The 27,943-nt window shown below is 43.4% G+C and overlaps 1 protein-coding gene across 1 annotated transcript; it reads left to right on the plus strand.

Moving 5' to 3' along the window:
* Positions 1-27,943, plus strand: LOC149469655 (phospholipase A2 inhibitor and Ly6/PLAUR domain-containing protein-like). The gene is made up of 5 exons (XM_089668864.1): positions 1-116; positions 16,429-16,548; positions 20,215-20,364; positions 23,040-23,180; positions 24,544-27,943. Exons 1-5 carry the CDS (start codon positions 65-67, stop codon positions 24,735-24,737), a joined length of 657 nt encoding a protein of 218 aa, XP_089524990.1. The 5' UTR covers positions 1-64; the 3' UTR covers positions 24,738-27,943.

A 27,943-nucleotide genomic window follows, 5' to 3' on the forward strand; every position in this document is an offset into this window, starting at 1 on the left:
TTATAACGTAGTACAGACAGCTCAGGAAACAGGCTCCACGCTCTTATAATAGTTCAGGACCTCCATGACCATGTACCTTCTAATTGCCGGCATTCTGTCCACCCTTCTAGCAACAGGTAAGTTGTCTCTCGAAACATATATCGTATCTGTATTTCATCTTCTTTCCGGTATTTTAATTGATCATTTCAAATGATATCATGCACTTTATTTCAAAAACATTTCTCATTTTTTTTAAACTGGTTACAAATAAGTAATCAGATTTTTTTTTATTTTTTTAAATTTTTCCCTGCTCTCCTTTTTAAAAATTATCTACAAAATTAATTATTACAAAAAGGTTCATATAAAAATACAGGTGTTTTTTTTTTTTTTCATTTTCCACTGATAATGAAAAGGTTAAAAGGCAAAAACTGGTTACAAATTAGTTATCAAAAAAAGGTTCATATATAAATACAGATTTTTTATTTTTTTTTTCACTCCTCTCCTTTTTAAAAATTATCTACAAAATTAATTATTACAAAAAGGTTCATATAAAAATACAGGTGTTTTTTTTTTTTTTCATTTTCCACTCATAATGAAAAGGTTAAAAGGCAAAAACTGGTTACAAATTAGTTATCAAAAAAAGGTTCATATATAAATACAGATTTTTTTTTTTTTTTTTCACTCCTCTCCTTTTTAAAAATTATCTACAAAATTAATTATTACAAAAAGGTTCATATAAAAATACAGGTGTTTTTTTTTTTTTAATTTTCCACTCATAATGAAAAGGTTAAAAGGCAAAAACTGGTTACAAATTAGTTGTCAAAAAAGGTTCATATGCAAACACAGATTTTTTTTTTTTTAATTATCACTCCTCTCCTTTTTAAAAACGATCTACAAAATCAATTATTACAAAAAGGTTCATATAAAAATACAGGTGGTGTTTTTTTGTAATTTTTTTTTTGTAATTTTTCATAATGAAAAGGTTAAAAGGCAAATACTGATTTTTTTTTTAAATTTCTCACTCATCTTGCTTTTTTTTTTTTTTTAATTGACTAAAATTATTTAAAATTAAGTTATGATTTAAGACTCATTTACAAATACAATGTTTTTTCCATTTTTAAGTTTTCACTAGTCTACTTTCTTATTAGCTACAAAATTAGTTATCATGAAAAGGTTCAGTTGCAAATATTTCAATTAGGATTCATTTACAAGTACAATTTTTTTTTTCCTTTTTTATTATTTATTTATTTCAGGTACTTATATAGCGCTGTCAATTTACGCAGCACTTTACATATATATTGTACTTTCACATCAGTCCCTAACCCTCAAGGGGCGTACAATCTAAGGTCCCTAACCCTCAAGGGGCGCACAATCTAAGGTCCCTAACTCACATTCATACATACACATACTAGGGCCAAATTAGACAGGATCCAATTAACCTACCAGCAGGGGCGGACTGACCATTCAAGGAGTCGGGCACTGCCCGAGGGCCCGGGGTCAGTAGGGGGCCCCATGAGATGCCCCTGGTACCTTTTTTATATGCTTTTTTGAGTGTGGGCAAGGGCACAGGGACCCCATGATCCCCTATTGCCTGGGGGCCCCATGAGTTGTCAGTCGTCCCTGCCTTCCAGCATGTCTTTTGGAGTGTGGGAGGAAACCGGAGTACCCGGAGGAAACCCACGCATGCACAGGGAGAACATACAAACTCCAGGCAGCTGGTGTTGTGGTTGGGATTGCGAACCAACGACCCTAGTATTGCCAGGCGGGAGTGCTAACCATTTAGCCACTGTGCTGCCCTATTTTTTTACGTTTTCTCTAGTCTACCTTCTTATTAGTTACAAAATTAGTTATTATAAAAAGGTTCAGTTGCAAATACAGATTTTTTTTTCATTTAGTATTCATTTAGGATTCATTTACAAACACAATTTTTTTTCCTTTTTTAAATTTTCACTAGCCATGTTCTTTGTTATATAGCTACAAAATGAGTAATCGTGAAAAGGTTCAGTTGCAAATACATATTTTTTTTTTAATTATTATTATTTATTTATTTCAGGTACTTATATAGCGCCGTCAATTTACGCAGCGCTTTACATATATATTGTACATTCACATCAGTCCCTAACCCTCAAGGGGCGTACAATCTAAGGTTTTTTTGTTTGTTTTTTTTAATTTCTCACTCATCTCTTTTTTTTATATTTGATAGAAAATTAGGTATTAAAGGTTCATTTACAAATACCAGTTGTTTCTTTTTACTTTTGTAAATTTCCACTAATCTACTTTTTTTAAATTAGCCACAAAATTATTTATCATGAAAAGCTTCATATGCAAATTCAGATTTTTTTATTTTCTCTCCTTTGTTCTCCTTTTTTAAAAATTTGCTTCAAAACTAGGTATTATACAAAGGTTCATTTACAAAACAGGCTTTCAGTCTTTTTTTTCCTTTTGCAATTTTTTCACTTACATCCTTTTTTGCAAAAACAATTTATCAAGAAAAGGTTCATAGGTGAATAAAGTTTTTGTTTGGTTTGTTTTTTTTCTGTTTTTCTTTTCCATTTTACACTCATCTTTTCGAAATTAACTATAGACTTAGTTACCACAAAAATGTTAGCATGAATATTAAAGATTAAATATTTATTTCAGGTACTTATATAGCGCTGTCAATTTGCACAGCGCTTTACACATATATATTGAACATTCACATCAGTCCCTAACAGGGGCGGACTGACAACTCATGGGGCCCCTGGGCAATAGGGGATCATGGGGCCCCTGTGTCCTCACCCACACCAAAAAAACCTATGAAAGGTACCAGGGGTATCTCATGAGGCCCCCTACTGTCCCTGGGCCCTTGGACAGTGCCCAAGGGTCAGTCCACCCCTGGTCCCTAACCCTCAAGGGGTGTACAATCTAAAGTCCCTAATTTACATTCATACATACACAGATTAGGGCCAATTTAGACAGGAGCCAATTAACCTACCAGCATGTTTTTGGAGTGTGGAAGGAAACCGGAGCACCTGGAGAAAACCCATGCAAGCATAGGGAGAACATGCAAACTCCATGCAGGAGGTGCCATGGTCAGGAATCGAACTCATGACCCATTTGCTGCAAGGCAGACATGCTAACCACTAAGCCACTGTGCCGCCCCTCAATTGTTATTTCAATTGTTTACAACTAAGATCTGGAATCTGGAATTTTTCCTTTTATGGCACAGGAATTTTGTAAATATATATATACTTCATATGCAAATACATTTTTTTTTTACATTTTTCGCTCATATTTTTTTTTTTAGCTCTAAACTTAGTTACCACAAAAATGTTAGCTTGAATATTAAAAATGAAATATTTAAAAATTTATAAACTTTAAATATTTTTTTTTTTCTATTTTAATTGTTTTTACAACTAAGAAAAAAAAATCTAGAATTTTTCCTTATAGGGCTGTACATTCTCAAAGGTGTGCATTTTTTGTTTGTGTTGTAACTATTGTAAATAGGATTAGTACCGTTTCAAGTCTGCTCTTAAATCTCCTTTTTTTAATTAAATTACTGGAAATAAATGTTTAATACAGGATTGGAATGAAGATACCGGTGTTTTAAATAACGAATAACATTTAATGAGAAAGCGAATTTAAAAACTGGACATTTCTTGCATTGTTTTTTTTTTTTTTAAATCAAAATAAACACATTGGAATTGTACGCAGGAAAAGCAAGGGACCAGTCATCGCATTCGCATTCCTGACGGGTTGGTATGAAGGGATCCCCCTGCTGTTAGTCATTCATGAGTAGATGTTGTAGTAATGCGTTGACATGAGAGTCCGTTCCTTTCTGGTGTTAATAATTTGGAACTTTTTGTATTTCTAAGGGCTCATCTCTATTAATGCGTTTTTTAAACGTTATTTACGTGCATTGCTACATGTAATATTTTAAATGGCATCTCAATACCAAGGCAACACACCTGCATTGTAGTTTGCCGCAATGCACTAGGGTCACGTCCCGTTTTAGCACGTTAGGGTGTGTTAAAAGCCCATTCATTTCATGGGCTGCTTTAATGCAATGTCCATTAACGTGCGGCATAACGCGTATTAATGAGCATGCGCCAACGCACTGACAGGAGGTAAATGGGCTCTAAAAGTCTGCATGAATATATTCCTGGCATGTCAAAATTTTAAGCAAAGAGGAGAGGAAAGAACACTCTGGATAGACCACAAAACATTTATCACCACCCCAGCCACCTTCTGGATACCTCCTTCCTGAGATTGGCTGGAGCAGGATAAATATTCATGCTGGTCATTTGACTCTCCTTTTCCTATATTCTGGAAGTTTCTTCCAGAAGCAGATGAGAGAGGTCAGACACAATGTCCGAGGAGCTGACTGCCACCCAACATCCACAGGTAGATCATCATTGAGGGGGATTAAAAGATCCTTATCCAAACCAGGATTTCAGGACAGTACCCTCCAGCAAAAGTCTATTAGCAATCGCTCTCAGCCCAGCTCCTGCTGAACCTTCAACTGCAATCCTTGTCTTGGTAGTTCTCTTTCAGGAGCAACAGCCCCAGGAGAACTGGAACCCTCCCTGGAGAGAAAAGAGTACTCTTGTTAGGCCACCGAACATTTATCACCTCCCCAGCCACTTTCTGGATACCTCCTTCCCGAGATTGGCTGGAGCAGGATAAATATTCATGCTGGTCATTTGACTCTCCTTTTCCTATATTCTGGAAGTTTCTTACAGAAGCAGGTGAGAGAGGTCAGACACAATGTCCCAGGAGCTGACTGCCACCCAACATCCACAGGTAGATCATCAGTGAGGGGGATTAAAAAATCCTTCTCCAGACCAGGATTTCAGGATAGTGCCCTCCAACAAAAGCCTATTAGCAATTGCTCTCAGCCCAACTCCTGCTGAAGCTTCGACTGCAATCCTTGTCTTGGTAGTTATCTCTCAGGAGCAGCAGCCCCAGGAGAACTGGAACCCTCCCTGGAGAGGAAAGAACACTCTGGTTAGACCACCAAACATTTATCACCTTCCCAGCCACCTTCTGGATACCTCCTTCCAGGGATTGGCTGGAGCAGGATATATATTCATGTTGGTGACTTGACTCTCCTTTTCCTATATTCTGGAAGTTTCTTTCAGAACCAGGTGAGAGAAGCCAAACACAATGTTCCAGGAGCTGACTGCCACCCAACATCCACAGGTAGATCATCATTGAGGGGGATTAAAAGATCCTTCTCCAGACCAGGATTTCAGGACAGTGCCCTCCAACAAAGTCTATTAGCAATCGCCCTCAGCCCAGCTTCTGCTGAACCCCAGACTGCAATCCTTGTCTTGGTAGCTCTCTCTCTCAGAAGCAGCAGACCCAGGAGAACTGGAACCCTCCCTGGAGAGGAAAGAACACTCTGGTTAGGCCACCAAACATTTATCACCTCCCCAGCTTCGTACCCTAAAGGGCTCAAAACTGATCACTTCCAGGTTCAATCTCTGCAGAAGACATCAGAGAATCAGTGTTCTCCCAGCTCCTCCTGCTTGTAATGTTGTGGTCTTGGGCTTCTAGGAGGAGCCCAGGAACCAGGGAATGGTGGGGTCCAGTAGAGGAAGAGCACCACCCATGAGGTTAGGTAAAAGTTGTATGACTGCCCAGGTCACTTTTGCAGAAAAGCAAGGAGCCGACAACTGCAGCCATGAGCTTGTTGTAACTCCTTGAATCTCTGGATGTACTGGACATGGACAAGAGCTCTTCACGAGAGCAGAAGATGTTATGCCTACATGACAGGTGCAGGACATAGCACTGACTGACTGTACTGTTGCACGCACTTGAACCACTTATGACTGTTGGAACTGAGCCATCCTCATAAAGATATCCATTGCCATGCAGATTTACAGACCAAGAATGCCAGCAATGACATGGTCCTTATAGAACACCAAGGGACTCAACCACAAAAATGAAGGGGCTGCCCTCATCAATCAATCAAAACCCCAATCGGAACACATACATACTACATTCGTTACTACAGACGGTAGTCCCATTTTTGGCTTGCTACCATTCTGTACTCTGTGGGGTTTATTTAATAAAGCTGGAGAGTCCAAAATCAGGCTCCCTTCTGCATAGAAACCAATCAGCTTCTAACCTCAGCTTGTTCAATGAAGCTTTGGCAATGAAACCTGGAAGCTGATTGGTTTCTATGCAGAAGGGAGTCTGATTTTGGACTCTCCAGCTTTAGTAAATAAACCCCTGTATGTCAACAGTTCACTGTGAGGACGGCTGTGATGGTCCACTGGCTTCGGTGCCAAAGGATTGTTGGTAGGAGGCCAATGTATATCCAGTGTTACAGGCCAGTGAGATACCACACCCAGCCAAATTCTATTTGGAGAATAGAGAATGCAATTCAGTCGCATAACTTAAAGGTTAAACTTGCCCGCCACCCACTACAACACAACCTGAACAGATCGCGGAAACTAGATCTGTAATAAACAACAAATAGACCGAATGTCCCAGATAAGGTGGACTTCACGTGTCTACCAGAGCTTAATACTAAAGGATGAAATTGTGTTGTGGTTATGCTGGAGCTTTGGGGATTTAGGTATAGAGCGTAAAAAAAGTGTATGATGGGCATATCTAGTGTTCGGCCATGTTGGAGGTGTAGTGTTCTATGTATAGGGAGCTCTTGTGAAGAGCTCTTGTACATGTCCAGTACATCCAGAGATTATATGATGATCATGTCCAGTGGTCGGCCATGTTGGTGTTGTAGTGTTCTATGTATAGAGTGTAATAGAATTGTATTATGATGGTGTCAGGTGGTCAGCCATGTTGGGGGTGTAGTGTTCTATGTATAGAGTGCAATAAAATTGTATTATGACCATGTCCAGTGGTCAGCCATGTTGAAGGTGCAGTGTTCTATGTATAGAGAGTAATAGAATTGTATGTTGATGGTGTCCAGTGGTCAGCCATGTTGGAGTTGTAGTGTTCTATCTATAGAGTGTAATACAATTGTATTTTTATGGCGTCCAGTGGTCGGCCATGTTGGAGTTGTAGTGTTCTTTGTATAGAGAGTAATAGAATTGTATTTTGATGGTGTCCAGTGGTCAGCCATGTTGGATTGTAGTGTTCCATGTATAAAGTGTACTAGAATTGGCATCCAAAGGAGAGTTCCAAAGCGAAAGCCACTGCTGACCAAAAAAAACACAATGGCTTGTCTCACATTTGCCAAAAACAAATCTTGATTATTCCCAGGACTTTTGGGCAAATATTCTGTGGACTGATGATACAAAAGTTTAACTTTTTGGAAGGAGTGCTTCCCATTACATGTGGCATAGAGGTAACCACAGCATTTGATAAAAAGAACATCATCCCAACAGTCACACATGGTGGTGGTAGTGTGATGGCCTGGATCAGAGGTCTCCAAACTTTCTATACAAAGGGCCAGTTTACTGTCCTTCAGACTTTAGGAGAGTAGAGAATGTCCCAGCGTCAGTAGGAGTGAAAAAAATTACATAGTGCTTGTAGTCAGTAGAAGAAGGAATAGTGCCCCATCATAGGTATTAGTGGGAGGAATAGTGCCCCATCATTGGTGTCAGTGGGAGGAATAGTGCCCCATCATTGGTGTCAGTGGGAGGAATAGTGCCCCATCATAGGTATTAGTGGGAGGAATAGTGCCCCATCATTGGTGTCAGTGGGAGGAATAGTGCCCCATCATTGGTGTCAGTGGGAGGAATAGTGCCCCATCATTAATATTAGTGGGAGGAATAGTGCCCCATCATTGGTGTCAGGGGGAGGAATAGTGCCCCATCATTGGTATTAGTGGGAGGAATAGTGCCCCATCATTAATATTAGTGGGAGGAATAGTGCCCCATCATTGGTGTCAGGGGGAGAAATAGTGCCCCACCATTGGTATTAGTGGGAGGAATAGTGCCCCATCATTGGTGTCAGTGGGAGGAATAGTGCCCCATCATTGGTGTCAGGGGGAGGAATAGTGCCCCATCATTGGTATTAGTGGGAGGAATAGTGCCCCATCATTGGTGTCAGTAGAAAGAATAGTGCTCCATCATTGGTATCAGTGGGAGGAATAGTGCCCCATCATTGGTGTCAGTGGGAGGAATAGTGCCCCATCATTGGTGTCAGTGGGAGGAATAGTGCCCCATCATTGGTGTCAGTGGGAGGAATAGTGCCCCATCATTGGTATCAGTGGGAGGAATAGTGCCCCATCATTGGTGTCAGTGGGAGGAATAGTGCCCTTTCATTGATGTCAGTGGGGTGAATGGTGCCCCATCATTGGTATCAGAGGAAGGAATAGTGCCCCATCCTTGGTATTCGTTGGAGGAATTGAACCTAATTGTTTCTATCAGTGGGAGGAATTGTTCCCCATACATGGTGCCAGTAGAAGAAATGGTGCCTCCTTGTTGGTGTCAGTGGGAGGAATATTACTCCGGGGGTCGGATAGCGGCAAGCATAGGGCCACATTCGGCCCACGGGCCGCAGTTTGAAGACCACTGGTCTGGAAGGTCACAACCTGGACGAGGTGCCATAATTGACGGAACCATGAATTCTGCGCTCTACTAGAAAATCCTGAAGGAGAATGTCCAGCCATCAGTTCCTCACCTCAAGCTCAAGCGCACTTAGGTCACGCAGTAGGGGGTAATTACTTTTTCACATAGGGCCAGGCAGATTCGGACAGCTTTTTTCACTGAATAAATGAAACCATCATTTAAAAACTACATTTTGTATTTGCGCGGGTTATCTTGGCGTAATATTAAAATTTGTTTGATGATCTGAATTATTTAAGCATGACATGTGCAAACAAAAAGAAAAATAATTCAGGAAGGGGGGAAGCACTTTTTCACAGCACTGTATGAAGCAAAATGCCGAAGATAGGAAACGAATCCCGAAAAGGAATCGGTTCAATATAACGAATCTGACGAGACGAAATTCTACAGAATGAATGCAAACGAACATTGCCGCTGCGCACATGTCTACTAAACACAGCCAGGGCCTGCGCAGGCATCAGGATTGACATGACTTTGTCATCTTTGATCTAGTAGCTCTGACCAGTGGCGTCCGCACGCGGTGACAGCGGACCCGCCCGACGAAAAGGTAAGTTGTAAAGCAAGCCGACGATACCCGCAGGATGGATCGGACCCATCCTGCGGGGATCGTCGGCTTTCTCTAAAACGTACCTTTTCGTGGAGCGGATCCGGTGTCACCCCGCATAGGTTGCATGCCGACGATCCCTGCAGGATGGATCGGATCTGCGGATTGGGGAGCATAATGGATCGGAGTCCGATCCATTATGCTCCCTAATCCACAGATTCGATCCATTCTGCGGGGATCGTCAGAGGGGGTGTCACCGAGTGTTATCGCACGGGGTGACACCATCCCTAGGGACGCCCCTGGCTCTGATGCTGGAGGACACCTGAACAAACATGGTGCTGTCTTTCTGGAGTGAAAAGCAGAAGGTGGCATTTTCGGGGGGGAGTGCTGTGATCTCCATGAGAAGTAATTAATATCTGGAAGTGTTACGATAACACATTATTTTTTTTCATCAGACGCCCGGTTTGAGTTGACCAGGTGCAGGGGGTGCGCGCCGCACCGGGTGACACCTATCGCACGGGGTGACACTGGACCCACTCCACGAAAAGGTAGGTGTAAAGCAAGCCGACGATCCCCGCGGGATTGATCGGATCCATCCCGCGGGGATCGTCAGCTTGCTTTACAACTTACCTTTTCGTGGAGTGGGTCCGGTGTCACCCCCCCCCCCCGTATAGGTTGCATGCCGACGATCCCCGCAGGATGGATTGGATCTGCGTATTGGGGAGCATAATGGATCGGACTCCGATCCATTATGCTCCCCAATCCTCAGATCCGATCCATCCTGCGAGGATCGTTGGCTTGCTTTACAACTTACCTTTTCGTGGAGCAGATCCGGTGTCACCCCGTATAGGTTGCATGCCGACGATCCCCGCAGGATGAATCGGATCTGCTTATTGGGGAGCATAATGGATCAGACTCCGATCCATTATGCTCCCCAATCCTCAGATCCGATCCATCCTGCGGGGATCGTCGGCTTGCTTTACAACTTACCTTTTCGTGGAGCGGATCCGGTGTCACCCCCGTATAGGTTGCATGCTGACGATCCACGCAGGATGGATCGGATCTGCGGATTGGGGAGCATAATGGATTGGAGTCCGATCCATTCTGCTCAATCCGCAGATCCGATCCATTCTGCGGGGATCGTCGGAGGGGTTGTCACCGAGTGTTATTGCACCGGGTGACACCAACCCTAGGGACGCCCCTGGCTCTGACCCTGGAGGACGCCTGAACAAACATGGTGCTGTCTTTCTGGAGTGAAAAGCAGAAGAAGGCATTTTCGGGGGGGGGGGGGGGGAGTGCTGTGATCTCCATGAGAAGTAATACCTGGAAGTGTTACAATGACACATTTTTTTTTTTTCACCGAACGCCCAGTTTGAGTTCACCAGCTCGGTAACAGGTTTATGCAAAATCAGAAACCCGGGAAATGTAAAAGAATTATTTCCACCACTAGAGGACCCTCTGCCTCTCTTCTGAGGGTCTGGACTCTAAAGCATTTCCTATGGTGTTTGGACGCCTGTTCCCGGCTGTGGGATCTGTCCCCTCCCCCCTCAATAATCACAGCAGGTCATGTCCTCCCGAGATATGAATTCTTGTTGATCTCATTACAGTGACTCTGTGTACTGGGCGGCCGCGGTGCCGATTCCCGGATTCTGCATCAGGCTAATGGAGGACGCGGCCTCCGCTCACATCTAGGGCTGCGGGCATGAAACAAAATAATTATCGGCCTTCACAGAGAGTAAACGTTTCCTTGATTGAAGTAATTGGAATTTAATCTGAATTTCCAGGCAGATAAAAAAGACGCACATAATGGTGCCCTGTATTTATTAATGCATCATTACATTTATATCTAACTTTTTTTTTCTTGGGAGGGTACATGTGGTCAGCACAGGGCAAATCAGCACTGTCCAGACAGAGGGTCAGGGGTTATGCAGCCTCATAGGACAATCAGGGGAGAATGAAAACTCCTCCACCAAGCTTTAACTAGTGCTCTGCTGGACACTGATAGAAATCAAATGACTTCTCTATACTGCTGATGAGAAAAGGTATTTAGCAGTTTATATTTACTAAAATAATTGCATTTCCATATTCAGTGTACTGTGGGAGAGCGGATATAGTGAATGCAGGGTCCAGGGAGACCGGATATAGTGAATGCGGGGTCCGGGGAGACCGGATATAGTGAATGTAGGGTCCGGGGAGAGCGGATATAGTGAATGTGGGTTCCGGGAAGACCGGATATAGTAAATGCTGGGTCCGGGGAGAGCGGATATAGTGAATGCAGGGTCCGGGGAGAGCTGATATAGTGAATGCAGGGTCCGGGGAGAGCGGATATAGTGAATGCAGGGTCCGGGGAGAGCGGATATAGTGAACGCAGGGTTCGGGGAGACTGGATATAGTGATTGCAGGGTCCGGGGAGACCGGATATAGTGAATGCAGGGTCCGGGGAGACTGGATATAGTAATTGCAGGGTCCGGGGAGACCGGATATAGTGAATGCAGGGTCCGGGGAGAGCGGATATAGTGAATGCAGGGTACGGGGAGAGCGGATATAATGAATGCAGGGTCTGGGGAGACCAGATATAGTGAATGCAGGGTACAGGGAGAGCGGATATAGTGAATGCGGGGTCCGGGGAGACCAGATATAGTGAATGCGGGGTCTAGGGAGAGCGGATATAGTGAATTCAGGGTCCAGGGAGAGCGGATATAGTGAATGCGGGGTTCGGGGAGAGCGGATATAGTGATTGCAGGGTCCGGGGAGAGCGGATATAGTGAATGCAGGGTCCGGGGAGACCAGATATAGTGAATGCAGGGTCCGGGGAGACCAGATATAGTGAATGCGGGGTCCGGGGAGAGCAGATATAGTGAATGCAGGGTCCAGGGAGAGCGGATATAGTGAATGCAGTGTCCGGGGAGAGCGGATATAGTGAATGCAGGGTCCGGGGAGACCAGATATAGTGAATGCAGGGTCCGGGGAGAGCAGATATAGTGAATGCAGTGTCCGGGGAGAGCGGATATAGTGAATGCAGGGTCTGGGGAGGCCGGATATAGTGAATGCAGGGTCCTGGAAGAGCGGATATAGTGAATTCAGAGTTCGGGGAGAGTGGATAGAGTGAATGCAGGGTCCGGGGAGACCAGATATAGTGAGTTTAGGGTCCGGGGAGACTGGATATAGTGAATGCAGGGTCCAGGGAGACCAGATATAGTGAATGTAGGGTCCGGGGCGATTGGATATAGTGGATGCAGGGTCCAGGGTTTAATAACACTTTAAGGGTAGGTCCAGGATGATTTGGGCTCAGAGGAAGTGGGTTGAATGTGGGTGAGACTAAGGACTAGTGGCAGGACAACGTACTGCTGAACATATGCATCACTGAGTGGCACTCACTATGCACTTCCAGCAGAGACTGAGCTGTCAAAGACAGTTCTCAGTCCCCACTAACGATCAGTAGCCAGCCAGACCAACTCCCATTCATGTGACCACTGGGACAGCCAGTGGCAGTGGTCAAATGATCGCCGATCCTTCCCACCCTCCGGCCCTATAGACCCTAATAAGTGGATGCCTGGACCGGCCTGGAAGGGGTTAATAGAGGGTTTACTCAGGACCTGGACTTTGCAGAGCATTCTAAAGAGACAGTCCAGCAGTGACAGGGCCATCAGAGTGAGAGATGGGTCATTCAGCTGTGTGTGTAATCTGAGCTTCAGTTACTCAGGTTCACTAGCAACAGGCTTTTTTTAGCCTTATGGTGGAAAGAGCTCTACCTGCTGGCAAAAAAGTGAACTACATAATGAATGCCAGATTACTGGATCGCATTTGGGCAACAGTTATTGGGTGATTTTCTCGAGAGATTTAAGTTATTAAAAACATGGATCCTTATGTAAACACATATTTTTTCTTGGATTACATATAATTAATAGACGTTACCAGCCTTACCAGGCTAAGTTTGGTAAATAAATAACTCATCTTGAAAGCAGACCTGTGCTGCAAATTAAACGACAGGCAAATAGCTTAATACATGGATTAAATGTGTACTGTATATGGGATCTGCTTTACCTGCCAACGAAGTTATATTTTCTGTACATCCTTCTCTGAGATTTACACTGCTCTGCCACACAGCACAGCACAGTCTTGCAGGGGAAGATACCTGATTGTTCTCTTATGCAGTTCAATAACACCTACAGGTCTTGTCCCTCCCCCCAGCCTGTGAGTGGGCACTGAAAGGTGAAGCAGCAGATTTATTTTGCTCTTTACTCTTATCAGCATATCAGAGCTCAGCCTGGGGGTGGAAAAAGCAGCGCCAAGAGCCAATCAGCACAAAGGTGTGCTGATAGGAGGGGAGGGCAGAGTGACAGAGACATGAGCTCATCAATCTGCTGCTTCTCCTTTCACTGCCCAGTCACTTGCAGGGGGAGGAATAAGACCTGTAAGTGTTACTGATCTGCTGCAGTGATAAATGAGGTCTTTTGAATGCAGAGCACACCGTCTGCAATACGGCACACAGGGGACAATGCTGGTGGGACTGCACTGGGTGGATATTCCAGTGTCTGGTGTGAATGAACCTTTATTTTGTGTGAACAAACCCTAAGCACCCCAGAGAAAGCACTGATCACACACCTAGGGGTACTGAGGGCCAGAGATGCTGAATAAGACTAAAATATACTAAAACGTTCAGTGCTGGACAGGTCGCCATTAATTCCCCTCCCCCTATATCACAACATTAATATAAGTGATTGTTGCTGCATGACAGATGTAATTTATTAAACCAAACACGAATTCTTCTGCGCTCAAGGACCCAGGCGGGTGGCACATAGATGGAACCAGAACTGGACAAACACCGACCACCAGTGCTTCAAAGGTTGTGCAGCTCCAAACAAGGCTGGGGAAGCCCGACCAACACTACAGAGCGAAATAAAAACGAGAAGCGCACAAACCTTGCGCATTACCTCAGTAAAAAAAAGTGAGAGTTCAGTCAGCTCTGATGAAGAAGGTTTGGCCTTCGAAACGCGTCAGCTGAACTGATTGCTTACCCCCACGATGGGACTCGCGCTGGCTCTCTATCTCTGAAGTCCCTGTGAGGACTGACATGCCTGATTTTATTCGCTGTTTGTGAGTACCTTTCTGATTAATAAATTTGTGTTTACTGAGGTAATGCGCAAGGTTTGTGCGCTTCTCGTTTTTATTTCGCTCTGTAATTTATTAAACACCTGGCATACTATTGTGTCAGTGCAGTGTACACAGAGGGCATTATACAGAGTCCTCCGAGCTCCTATTACTGGGATTTCTCTGTACAAACAGCAAACGTCTGTGTTATTTGTGTGTAAAGTCTGCACCTGCTGAACAACAAATACATGTTTTCTGATGTCCAAGACAGAGTTTAAACATTTATTATTCCTTCCTTCCTTACTAATTCCCTCTATTTCCTTCCTCACTGTCTCCCTTCCTTCCTTCCTTCCCCATTCCCACTATTTCCTTCCTTCCTTCCTTCCTTACTAATTCCCTCTATTTCCTTCCTTCCTTTCTTCCTCATTCCCTCTATTTCCTTCCTCCCTGTCTCCCTTCCTTCCTTCCTTCCTTCCTCATTCCCACTATTTCCTTCCTTTCTCATTCCCTTTATTTCCTTCCTTCCTTTCTCCCTTACTTTCTCATTCCCTATATTCTATTCTTGTCCTTTCATTTCCTTTCCTTTCCCTCCCTCCCTCCCTCCCTTCCTTCCTTCCTTTTTTTTCATCCTCCCTTCCGTCCTTTCTCATTCCTCATTCCCTTTCTTCCTTCCTTACTTCTTTCCCTTCAAGCTTCCTTCCTTAAACTTTTCTCCTTCCCTCTATTCTTTCCTTCCTTCCAACCTTCCCTCCTTTTTCCTTCCCTCCATTCATCCTTTACTTTGGATTCCTTTCCTTTATACAGCAAATTTTTATTTTACTTAATATTTCTACTACTACTTTTAATACTTTTCAGCCCCAAAGAAGGGGACTCTCAAAACCCCAGAAACATGTTGGAGTTTTCCTGGTGATTTAAAGAAAAATATCCGTCTGGTCTTTTACATGTGGAGTGGTGCCAATATTTTTTCTTTCTTTCTTTCTTTCTTTCTTTCTTTCTTTCTTTCTTTCTTTCTTTCTTTCTTTCTTTCTTTCTCTCTTTCTTTCTTTTTCTTTCTTCCCTCTTTATTTTCATTTATTTATTTATTTCAGGTACTTATATAGCACCGTTGATGTATGCAGAGCTTTACATATATATTGTACATTCACATCAGTCCCTATCCCTCAAGGGGTGTACAATCTAAGGTCCCTATCTCACATTCATACATACACATACTAGGACCAATTTAGACAGGAGCCAATTCACCTACCAGCATGTCTTTGGAGTGTGGGAGGAAACCGGAGAACCCAAAGGAATCCCAAGCAGGCACAGGGAGAACATACAAACTCCAGGCATTAGTGCTGTGTTTGGGATTGAAACCAGCAACTCTCTTTCTTTCTTTCTTTCTTTCTTTCTTTCTTTCTTTCTTTCTTTCTTTCTTTCTTTCTTTCTTTCTTTCTTTCCTTCCTTCCTTCCTTCCTTCCTTCCTTCCTTCCTTCCTTCCTTCCTTCCTTCCTTCCTTCCTTCCTTCCTTCCTTTCTTTCTTTCTTTCTTCCCCATATACCAATAGATTGGAATTTCACAATGTACATAGAATTAAGTATTTTAAAACATTAAAACATTGCAAAGATCATTTACATTGGGCAAATCTTTGTACTTGCAAACTGGAAAACAAAATCTAAAATGACTGATGTTCCCTCTTTAAAATACATGGAGATAGGTATTGTTCAATATTTTGCAACACAAAGGTAACTTTCTGCTACACAACCAAATTATGAAAATAAACAAGATGAGTGAAGATCTTAGTTTCTTTGGCAGCCAGTAGGGGGCAGCGGTGGTTCATCTATAGCTTGCACAAAATGGCATTTTCAGTGGTTCAAACCTCAAAACAAAAGTGTAATATATTGCAGCTAACCAGTCCCTAAATGTAGTGGCTGCCTTAATTTTTTTTTTTCTTTAATTTCACCATAAGATCCTGCCATACTTCCTGTCCAAGAGTGACAACAGTGTACTGTATCCATGGAGGAGTAGCATTGTTGTCACCCTAGGACAGGAAAACAGAGCACCTCCACCACTGCTATTTTTATAGGGGAGGTGTTCTGTAGACCAAGAGGAGAACTGAGCTGGCCTGATAAGACTGCTTGAGAGTTCAGTGCAGGAAAAAAAGGGGGGGGGGGGAGAAAACTGGATCAACGGGTACTTTTTTTTCTTAAAGCTTTAACAAAAGACTTGTAATGGGAAACATTAAATGTTGGGTTTTGCATAATGTTTAATAACAGTGTTATTTATTGTAACTTTGTTCTTGTTGTGCAGGTTACTCCCTGACTTGTATAGAATGTACGGTTGCAGGGGACAAGGTCTGCAATGGATCTTCCGAAGTTTGTCCTTCTGGGAACTATGCCTGCCTGTTAACCCGCGCAGTAAACACTATGGGTATGTCGAATATAAGTATAGAACAAAAAAAAGAATTTGCCTCACTGTAGGTATAAATTGCATTGATGTTAACCTCCTTATCAGTCTGATTATGTCCATATTTCTGTGCTCAAAGCGGTATATTTTTTTGCATAGAAATATGTATTTTTTTATTGTAGGCCTGTAATTTTTAGGAATAACTCACTGAAATCTGTCTGAACAAGAGTCTAGTAAACATCCCGGGTAGGATAAAAATTGAAACACGAAATCATAAATTATAATATAATAAATAATCATAAAAAATAATAATATAATAATAATAAGTTTAATTCAATAATATAATCAAACCAAAAACACTGAAATGTGAAATAGAGCGCCAAGTTCGCACAACGCTGAGCTCAGTCGCAGAATCGTTTTCAGTGTCTGATGAGGAATTTCCCCCACGAATCATTATCACTCAATTCTGCAAGTGGTTCTGATTTACTATCGCTGTTCTCTAGCCGGTCTAAAACCGCTTTTGATCTAAAGGGACGCTTTTTGGACACCATGGACGTTTCTCAGTTTCAAGGTAGAAAGAACAGTAAAAATGCAGGCAGGGCGCAGGACAAAGCACTCGGGACAAAATGTATGTGAAATGGTTTGATACAGGAATGGAATACTATGTGATTTTAGTGTATTTAGTGAATGTCACTTTTACAATTTTCAAATTTCCCGCCAGTTCCGTCCCCCGTACGTCCCAATGTCGCAGGGAACGGAACACAGAAGACAGATCCCGGCATCGGGCAGAGGACATTGCAGGGGATGCTGCAGGGGGGACATCGCGGGAGCGAAGGACAAGGTAAGTGAAGAAGAGATCCTGGAACAACACTGCAGGGTATTCCCGAGTGTAGCTCGGGGGGGGGGGTTACCGCTTGTGGTACTGAAACTTTACCCCGAGCTACACTCAGGAATACCACCAGGGAGGTTAATGTCAAGGGACACGCTCCTGCCAGTACACAGGATACTCACTTTCATGGTGGCACCATGTGCTTGGCTGCATGCCTCCATCATGCCCCATGGTTGAGATGTGGGGAAGCATGCCAACTCTCTAACCCTTTTCTTCCTGACTTCCATGTGATCACCCAGCCCGTTGGGATACTTTAGCATGGGACCTTCCAAGTTCCCAGCATACATTGCCTTAGGGGATACCCAGTATGAAACACATCAAGAAAAAGAAAAGAACGTACCCATCTCAACTTGCCAGCGAGTTTGCCAACAACCAAATTAACCTGTCTAACAGTATGCGTTAAAAACAGGGGTTTAGTTAGCACACATTTGCAAATACATACATAAGCCACAGAGCCACGTCATGGCACCCCGATATTCTGTGGTCCTAACTCTACAAATTTTGAGATCCCCCATAGTAGAGGCACATGCATTTAATGGATAGATCAAGGGCAGGTGAACCTGAGGGAGCCCACCCCTCTTAAAGGCACGGGAGCACACTGATCACCCAGCATGCAGCACAATGGCAGCCAGGGTGTTTTTGAGAGCCCCCATAGTAGAGGCACACTTTGTAGAAGACCCCATTGCAGGCCGCCATGCACCAGTCTATTCCAAGGAGACATTTCCATCTGTGGTCAGAATAACTGAATGTCCACCCAATGACTGCCTTTGCTTTGCTCAGTAGAACATTTACAAGCAGCTCATTCATCCTTCCAAATGGAGGCAGCATAGCTTAGGTTATGAACTCCATAAAGGGCATCGCATTGCAATAGGAGAGGAGAAACCTGTGATCTCCAGAGGGCTGTCCAAGAGTCCCATGTTTTTTTTTTTTTCAATGCAAGCTGTGTTGGTGTCTGAATTTGAGTTGGCATCAGCCTCTTGCTGTCCCTGCACAGCAGAGCTCAGACTGGAGGAGTGGGAAGCCACACAAGAAGCCAATCAGTTACACTGCATTGTTTATGTCATAACAAAGAAATGTGGATAGGACAGAGAGGGCTGAGTGACAGTGAGGGAGTAGGTCGAGGCAGGCAGCAGGCAACAGAGTAGTTGGGTCTGAGCAGAGGTCTAGACAGGCGACAAGCAAGAGAGTATGCAGGTCTAGGCAGGGGTCAAAGCAGGCGGCAAGCAAGAGAGTAGAAGGGTTCAGTCAGAGGTCTAGGCAGGTGGTAAATAAGAGTGTAGTCGGGTCTGAGCAGTGATCAAGGCATGGGGCAGGCAAGTTAGTAGTCTGATCTAAGCAGAGGTCTAGGTTGGTGGCAAACAAGAGAGTAGGCAGATCTAGGCAGGGGTCAAAGCAGGTGGCAGGCAAAAGCATAGTTGAGTCTGAACAGAGGTCAAGGCAGGCAGGAAGCAAGAGAGCAGGCAAGACCATGCAGTGGTCAAGGCAGGCAGCAGGCAAGAGAGCAGTTGTTGCATAGCAGACGTCTAGAAAGGTGGCAAGCAAGAGAGTAGGAAGATCCAGGCAGGGGTCAAGACAGGCAACAAGCAAGAGATTAGCTGAGTCTGAACAGAGTTCTAGGCAGGTGGCAAGCAAGAGAGTATGCAGGTCTAGGTAGAAGGCAAGGTAGACAGCAGGCAAGAGAGTAGTTGGGTCCAAACAGAGGTCTAGGCTGGTAGCAAGCAAGAGAACATGCAGGTCTAGGCAGAGGTCAAGGTAGACAGCAGGCAAGAGAGTAGTTGGGCAAGAACAGAGATCTAGGCAGGCGGCAAGCAAGAGAGAAGGCAGGTCCAGGCAGGAGTCAAGGCAGGCGGCATGCAAGAGTTTAGTTGGGTCTAAAGATAGGGTCAAGGCAGGTAGCAAGCAAGAGAGTAGGCGAGTGGCAGGCAAGGGAGTATTTTTGTCTAAAGAGAGGGTCAAGGCAGGCAGCAAGCCAGTAAGCAGGTCCAGGCAGGGGTCAAGACAGGTAGCAGGAAAGAGAGTAGTTGAGTCCAAACAGAGATCTAGGAGGGTAGCAAGCAAGAGATGGGCAGGTCCAGGAAGGGGTCAAGGCAAGTGGCTGGCAAGAGAGTAGTCAGGTCAATCTGAGTTGGCAGAAAACTGGCAGGTAAGTATTATAGCACTTTTGTTCTCAGGTAGCTGGTAATACAACACAGCACCAACCACTTTAAAGGCTGGATTTTAAAATACCCTCCTAGTCAGAGGACTCACCTGTGAAGTTACTGGGATTCCTGGAAGTCCTGGAAATAGTAGAGAAATCCTGAAAGATGCAGCAAGGATCCTGTGAGTACTGGAGGACCTAGGAATCCTTAAAAACCTAGAACACCCAGCAGGGATCCATTGAGTATTCTAACAAGCGATCATGTGCTAAAAAAAAGGACATGTTGATAGAAGGAGCGCGCAGAGTGACAGAGAGATGAGCTTGTTAGTCTGCTGCTTCTCCCTTCACTGTCCAGTCACAGGCTGCTGACCTGTAAGTGTTACTGAACTGCAGCAGAGAAAGTTCAGGTCTCCTCCCCTGCCAGACAGGACTGCGCTGTATGTCAGAGCTGTGTAAATCGCAGGACTGGATGGACAGAAATGCAAACCTTTTGGCAGGTATGTACTCAGCTGTCTGCCTGGAGTTTGGCTTTAAATCAAGCAGCATCTTAGTAGTACAAAGAACAAATAACTAAAACTTGTAGTGCAAAAAGGTGACATAACTGTTTCAATCTTCGGATTACAGTAAAGAAGACCTGTTCCTTTTCTTTTCTCTTGTTTCCAAGGTGAAATGGTGACTATGAATTTGTACATCAGGCAATGTGGACCAAGAGAACTTTGTTTAAAGACTGGAAGTATAAGTGTCCCCAATGGCAGATACTTGACCAGCATCACCTGCTGTGACACCGACAACTGCACCCCTCCCGAGCCCAACCGTAAGTTCCACTCTCAGGATACAGTAAAGTAGCTCTAAACCCAAAAATGAGATCCCGTCACCTTTTAGGAGTGTCTAATTACTGTCTGTGCTGGCCCAGCTCCTTCGCCCCTCCTCTCACCTCCTTACCTAAGCAGTATTGTGTAGGTCAACATCAGGAAGTCATTCCAGAGCAAATGTGCAGCCAATGCCAAATGCAATGCAACATAATGCAGAATTATCTACCTTCAAAAACGCATTCGTTTTAGCTGAAGACACATCTGGGATTTTTCACATTTTATACATGCACTCCAATTTTCAATATATAAACTGCTTCAACAACCTCTCTTCCCGGGCCCCATAGCAGCTACCTCAACTGCCCTTGCAATAGTTACTCCACTGCATAGAGGGAAGAAGAGCGACAGAGACAGGGTGACTAAAACAGATTTTGCTGGACTCAAACTTGGCTTTCTTCATATACAATTTGGTGGTAACTCTTGCCAACTTGACCCCAGCTCCTCGAAAAACACGAAGTAGGTGGATAGTGCCACAAAGCGGGAGCCTCCGAAGCTTAGAGTGGACAGAAGGGATAGAGAGCCAAACAATCAGCTCAAAGGTCCATGTGTCTATATTCATGCCAAGGACGCAATAGTCATTGACAGTAACAGCTCAATGGTTGCGTTACCAGCAATGCCATTACCATTATTATTATCATTATACAGGATTTATATAGCGCCAACAGTTTTCACTTTACAAAATAAAGGTAGATAGAACCGTTACAATACAATTCAATAAAAGAAGATTTGAAGGGCCTTGCTCATGAAGCTTACAATCTAAATGGGAGGGGCCACTGAGCTCTTTACATTTTCCTGTTTTCAGTTTAAGATCTTATTCCAGGAGTTTTTATCAGAGTCCATATAGGAACTGTAACAACTAAGCTCAAGCCCTGATGAAGGGAGCGTCTTTGACCTCCGAAACACGTTGGGTACTGTTTTTCTACTGAACGTTACCTCAATGTCAAGAACTGGACTTTTGAGCTGATCATTTCATTCTTTCTGTTCACAGAGACATGGGATAGGCACCGAATCTGACCAAAAACTGAGATTTCATGTCTGTAGGTGCCCATGGCATTGCCGATAATGAAGTTCAACCTCTTAGTGGACCCTTCTAGCTCCCATTGATCACAATTCTCAACTGACCTCGAAGGAAGAGACTTGGGAAGGCAGGAAGATTGGTGCTGGAACCTTAGGATTCTCTATTGGTATGGGAAATTGAGGTGGCATTTGGGGTGGTAAATTGAGGGTATAATATTTGGATTCTCAACTGGCAGCTTTTCTACACCAAAGGATTTCCATGGTTTCCTGGGCTTATGCCTCATTGACCTGCAATGGAAGATGGTTTGAGTGCAGTGGATCTGTTTCACTCTACACCAAAGGATTTCCATGGTTTCCTGGGCTTATGCCTCATTGACCTGCAATGGAAGATGGTTTGAGTGCAGTGGATCTGTCTCACTCTACACCAAAGGATTTCCATGGTTTCCTGGGCTTATGCCTCATTGACCTGCATTGGAAGATGGTTTGAGTGCAGTGAATCTGTTTCACTCTACACCAAAGGATTTCCATGGTTTCCTGAGCTTATGCTTCATTGACCTGCAATGGAAGATGGTTTGAGTGCAGTGGATCTGTCTCACTCTACACCAAAGGATTTCCATGGTTTCCTGGGCTTATGCCTCATTGACCTGCAATGGAAGATGGTTTGAGTGCAGTGGATCTGTTTCACTCTACACCAAAGGATTTCCATGGTTTCCTGGGCTTATGCCTCATTGACCTGCAATGGAAGATGGTTTGAGTGCAGTGGATCTGTTTCACTCTACACCAAAGGATTTCCATGGTTTCCTGGGCTTATGCCTCATTGACCTGCAATGGAAGATGGTTTGAGTGCAGTGGATCTGTCTCACTCTACACCAAAGGATTTCCATGGTTTCCTGGGCTTATGCCTCATTGACCTGCATTGGAAGATGGTTTGAGTGCAGTGAATCTGTTTCACTCTACACCAAAGGATTTCCATGGTTTCCTGAGCTTATGCTTCATTGACCTGCAATGGAAGATGGTTTGAGTGCAGTGGATCTGTCTCACTCTACACCAAAGGATTTCCATGGTTTCCTGGGCTTATGCCTCATTGACCTGCAATGGAAGATGGTTTGAGTGCAGTGGATCTGTTTCACTCTACACCAAAGGATTTCCATGGTTTCCTGGGCTTATGCCTCATTGACCTGCAATGGAAGATGGTTTGAGTGCAGTGGATCTGTTTCACTCTACACCAAAGGATTTTCATGGTTTCCTGGGCTTATGCCTCATTGACCTGCATTGGAAGATGGTTTGAGTGCAGTGGATCTGTTTCACTCTGAAACGCATTGGATCCATCTTTTCTCTTAATTCGTATCAGGAAATCTGTGAAAAACTCCTTGGAATTCATAGGTCCAGTCCATGAAAATCCATAGAATAACTGCCAGTCTAGAATCCAAATACTTCATCAAAATACTATCTCAAATTCCCTTACCAATAGGATAACCCTAGGTTTCCAGTGGACAATGAATTCCTGGTGTGGCACTCAGCTCCACTGAAGAATGAAAGTCAGAGAGAGAGACGAAATAAAACTTGTGTAGCAAAGCTTTATGTGATTTTGTTCTTCTGTTAGTTCCGGAAGTCTCGATAGCAAAGAACGGCATGAAATGCCCAGCTTGCTTTGTTCCAAACGCCAAGTCATGCGACAAAGTGACCTCCATGGATTGTATTGGAAATGAGACGATATGTATCACCCAGATCACCAATCTTAAAGGTAGGTGCTGATGCCTCCTTTTCATCATTTTTAATCCACGTGCAATGTACTTTTGAATGTGCTTAGAACTTGAACTACTCCAGGAAGAGTTGATGAGGGAGGGGCTAGAGCACAGGGGGAGGAGATAGATCACAATGAGGGAGGAGCTAGAGCACAGGGGGAGGAGATAGGGTACAATGAGGGAGGAGCTAGAACACAGCTCCTCCCTCATTGCATGCATTGCAGGATTATTGGTGATCTGAGTGTGAGGTATGGCAAAGATGCAGTCTGGAGTATCTGTATCTAAAGAGGAGCAGAAAACACATGTTGCTCACTTGCATTCTGAGTTTAATGTGTTAAACAAAAAAGGATCCCATTTTTCAGATACTGTAATTACCTTCTCTATAGTGGCAGTGCAGGCCACATGGAAAAGCACATCAATCTGTATTCAAGAATTACCATTACTAACATATAGGTTGCTAAACAGAGAAAGTGCGCATCACGCGTCAGAACAAACACAAAACTGAATAAAGATAGTATAAACAAAGTGTGATTGTTCGGTATTTAAAGAGGAGACAAAAAAAGTTGCTCACTTGCGGGGCGGACTGACAACTCATGGGGCCCCCGGGCAATAGGGATCATGGGGCCAATTTGTCCTTGCCCAAACTCAAAAAAGCCTACCAGGGGCTCAAAAAACTCAAACTCAAAAAAGGTACCAGTGGCATCTCATGGGGCCCTCTACTGTCCCCAAGCCCTCGGGCAGTGCCCGAGTTTACAAATGGTCAGTCCACCCCTGCTCACTTGTATTCTGAGTTTAATGTGAGCTTGTTGGTTGTCCGGTATTTAAAGAGGAGACCGAAAACACGTTGCTCACTTGCACTCTGATCCCTGCACAGGCTTAGTCCAGCACAGCGATGATGTCACTGCAACTTTTTAGGGTGATACCTAGGTTTGCAAAGGCATTTAATGCACCCAAAAGTGACTCCTTTTTGGCCGTTGAGGAATATATTTCTATGAAAGTTTCTGTGCCTGGAGTTTAGCTTTAACCCGACTGTAAGGAAAATCAGAATAGTGGGACTGTGATAGTACGCGGGCAATCTGACACTAACTGACACTTTTTGGGAACTGACTAACTGACTGGTGACACTAATACAGTGATAAGTGTTAATACTATTCACTGGCACTGTAGTAATGGGTAGGGAAGGGGTTAAGATCTAGGGGCAATCAAAGGGTTAACTGTGTGCCTAACAATGTTTACTATGTGTAAAATGTGCTGCTTTTACCAAGCGATGTGCCTGTTTTTACTCCCTGCTTTAACCCGCCTGTAAAGAAAATCAGAATCAATATGGTTATATCTATAACCCCTTTTTTTTTTTTTCCACAGGGCCTGTCCCTTCTTCACAAGTAGCACGTGGCTGTGCCACCAAAGGGCTGTGTGATCCAGTCCACCAAGTGTGGAACATCAACAAGTCGGTTGTGGATTTGGAAAATATCTGTGCGAACTGCGGCCATCGCCTTCAGGAAAATATTCTCGCGCTAATCTTTTCTATTTCTGTCTTTTGGAAACTCCTGGGCTAAATGCCAATTCAGCAAGCATTTCAAGTCCGTCCATTATGGCGGCCAATGGGAAGGCCTGAGATGTATATATTGTGCTTGTGTTCAAAGACGTGCTGCAAAATCTGCTTGTATATTGTATTTAGTTAGGTTGGGTATCCGTCGTCTCATTGGTGGATAGTAAGTACATTCATTTTGATAAATACGCCACATTTTTATTTGCATCTCTCCAGGTGACTTAACCCTTTGCATCCCTTTAACCCCTCGCCCTCCTGAGGATTTCCCCCCCTCCTCCTGACCAGGCCATTTTTTGCGATACGGCGCTGCGTTATTTTAACTGACAATTGCGCGGTCATGCAACGCCGCACCCAAATTAAATTTATGCCCTTTTTTTCCCCTTAAATAGCTTTCTTTTGGTGGTATTTGATCGCCTGTGCGGGTTTTTTTTTTTTTTGCTCTATAAACAGAAAAAGATCTAAAAGTTTGGAAAAAAAACAATTTTTTTAACGTTTTGCTATAAAACATATCCAATAAAAAAATGTTCAAAAATCAAATTTCATCATAAATTTAGGCCAAACTGTATTCTGCGACATGTCTTTGCTAAAAAAAAAAAAATCCCAGTACGTGTAAATTAATTTACGTGAAAGTTATAGCATTTACAGAGCTTTCTTTCAATGGTATTTGATCGCCTGTGCGTTTTGGGGTTTTTTTGCACTATAAACAAAAAAAAACTGGAAATTTAAAAACAAAACTATATTTTTGACGTTTTGCTATAAAACATATCCAATAAAAAAATGTTAATCAAATTTTGGCATAAATTTAGGCCAAAATGTATTCTGCTACGTCTTTGCTGAAAAAAAAAAAATCACAATACGTGTCGGGGGAAGTGCCGATTTTGAGGTGCGATTTGTATAGACATCTGACATGCAAATGTATGTGCAAATCGCACCAAAAGTGGCGCATGTACTAATTTAGAAATCGGTGCGGCTCCGACCAAGAAATTTACGTCCTTTTTTTCCCATAAATAGAGCTTTCTTTCAGTGGTATTTGATCGCCTGTGTGTTTTGTTTTTTTTTGCGCTATAAACAGAAAAAAAAACAATATTTTTGACGTTTTGCTATAAAACATATCCAATAAAAAAATGTTAAAAATCAAATTTAAATATATATAAATTTAGGCCAAAATGTATTCTCCATGTATTTGCTAAAAAAAAAAAAATCCCAATACGTGTAAATTAATTGGTTTACGGGAAAGGTATAGCGTCTACAAATGGCGGTATAGATACTGGAATTTAAATTTTTTATATACTAGTAATGGCGGCGATCAGCAACTTATAGCGGGACTGCGGCGGGCATTCTGACACTGGGGGTGGGAACTGACTAACTGCCACTGACATCCCCAGTGACACCAATACAGTGATCAGTGCTAACAAAAAGCACTGAAACTGTACTAATGGCACTGGGCAAGCAAGGGTTAATATCTGGGGCGATCAAAGGGTTAACTGTGTGCTGTGTTTTACTAGGAAGACATGCTGCTTTGTATGTCTCTGCTGTGCAGAGACATACAAAACAGCATGTCTATGCTGACAGCAGAGAGACCTGTGTTGTTTACACACAAGTCTCTCCCCTGTCAGCTTTCCCTGGCAAACACCGAGTGCTGGCCAGGAATCATCGGTCGGGACCCGGTGATTGACATCTCTAGCCGCAATAGTGGTGCGGGTAGGGGGGCACGTGTGTGCTGCCTACCCAGAAATGCAAATCATGTATATTTATATGATTTTGTGCAGCCCTGCCGCCCTGTAGCAGTATTTCTGGTTAAAAAGTAACTCCACTTGTGTGGGTGAAAAAAAAAAAATAATATAGCGTATACAATTGCGACATACTGTAGTTGAATATTAATAAAAAATGACCTTTCCATTTCAATCTGCAGCCGTGGTAAATTTCTGCAAAATGCAACCTGGAGGCGTTCTGTACACAGATGGCATACAGATCGCCTCCCAGAAATGCCATTTCCTGCTTGTGTGATTGGCTCCCTGATTTTCCCAGAAACCTGCACTAAGATACAGTACAAGTCAGATTTTGGGCATCCCCTGCAACAAAAATGGCATTTTTGTGAGATTTTCCTAAAGGGAAATCATGTCTAAAGGGATGCAGACCCTGCCACTTTCCTTTACACCCCTGCAGATCCAGAAGCTGATTGATAATTATATAATCACTCCCATGTGTTTGATTTGCACATGGACACAAACAAACAAACAGCTATATCTTCAGAAAAAAAAAGTATGAAATTTCAAAAAAGTTGGTAAAATCCCTGCAATGCGTATAGATCACCCAGAGGAGAGTGTGTTTTTCTCAGCATAAGTGGAGTTACTCTTTAAACACTGGTGGGTGGGAAAGATTGGCCAATCACTTGACCACTGTGGAAGCCGATCCCGCCAGCTGCTGATCATTAGCGGGGACCAAGAGCCGTCTTCCACGGCACGGTCTGTGTGCTGGGAGTGGGCAATGAGCACGCTCTCAGCACAGAAACATTGGCCACCCAGCGGGGCATATGTGTGGCATATGGGTGTTCAAGCCCACCCTTTTGCCACTGCAAATATGAGATAGGTGATCGTAAAGGGGTAAGACTGGAAGCATGGCCTGCAGTGCCTGCATGGTGCAGTGATAGGTGATCGTAAAGGGGTAAGACTGGAAGCATGGCCTGAAGTCTCTCTAGTTCTACTTTGTTATCCAGTCTTTATCAGTTGAATTTATGGAATCTCAATAGCTTCTTAAAGTGAAACTGAACCAGAAGCTGTGCCCAAAAAAGTCATACCCACAGGTATGTCAGTTGCTAAAAATATTGCAGCCAGTATAACGCTTCGAGACTGCAATGATTGGTGGCAGTCACAGTGCCAGAACACGTGAGTACTGCATGTTTTTCTACAGGGAGCAGTTTTTTCAAGTTTTTTTTTGAGTCACTCTAAATATTCCCATTATGTTTATGTCTTATGCCAAAATATATTTGCATATCTACACAATAAAGATAGCACATTGTACAATATAATGCAAAGTAATCAGCTATGACCCTATATAGATAGGTGAGTGAGACATTGCATGAAATAAAAAAATGGTGTGGGTGGGGTATTGTTTGATCCCATTGCTGTACCTAATTAATATACACTGTGCAAACATTACCTGAACACAAAACAACTTTTGGAAAATAATACATTTTTGTTACCCAAGCAAAAA

This window comes from Staurois parvus, unplaced genomic scaffold, assembly GCF_062004578.1.
Source record: "Staurois parvus isolate SC_StPar_1 unplaced genomic scaffold, SC_StPar_1.0 ptg000065l, whole genome shotgun sequence".
Taxonomy (NCBI): domain Eukaryota; kingdom Metazoa; phylum Chordata; class Amphibia; order Anura; family Ranidae; genus Staurois; species Staurois parvus.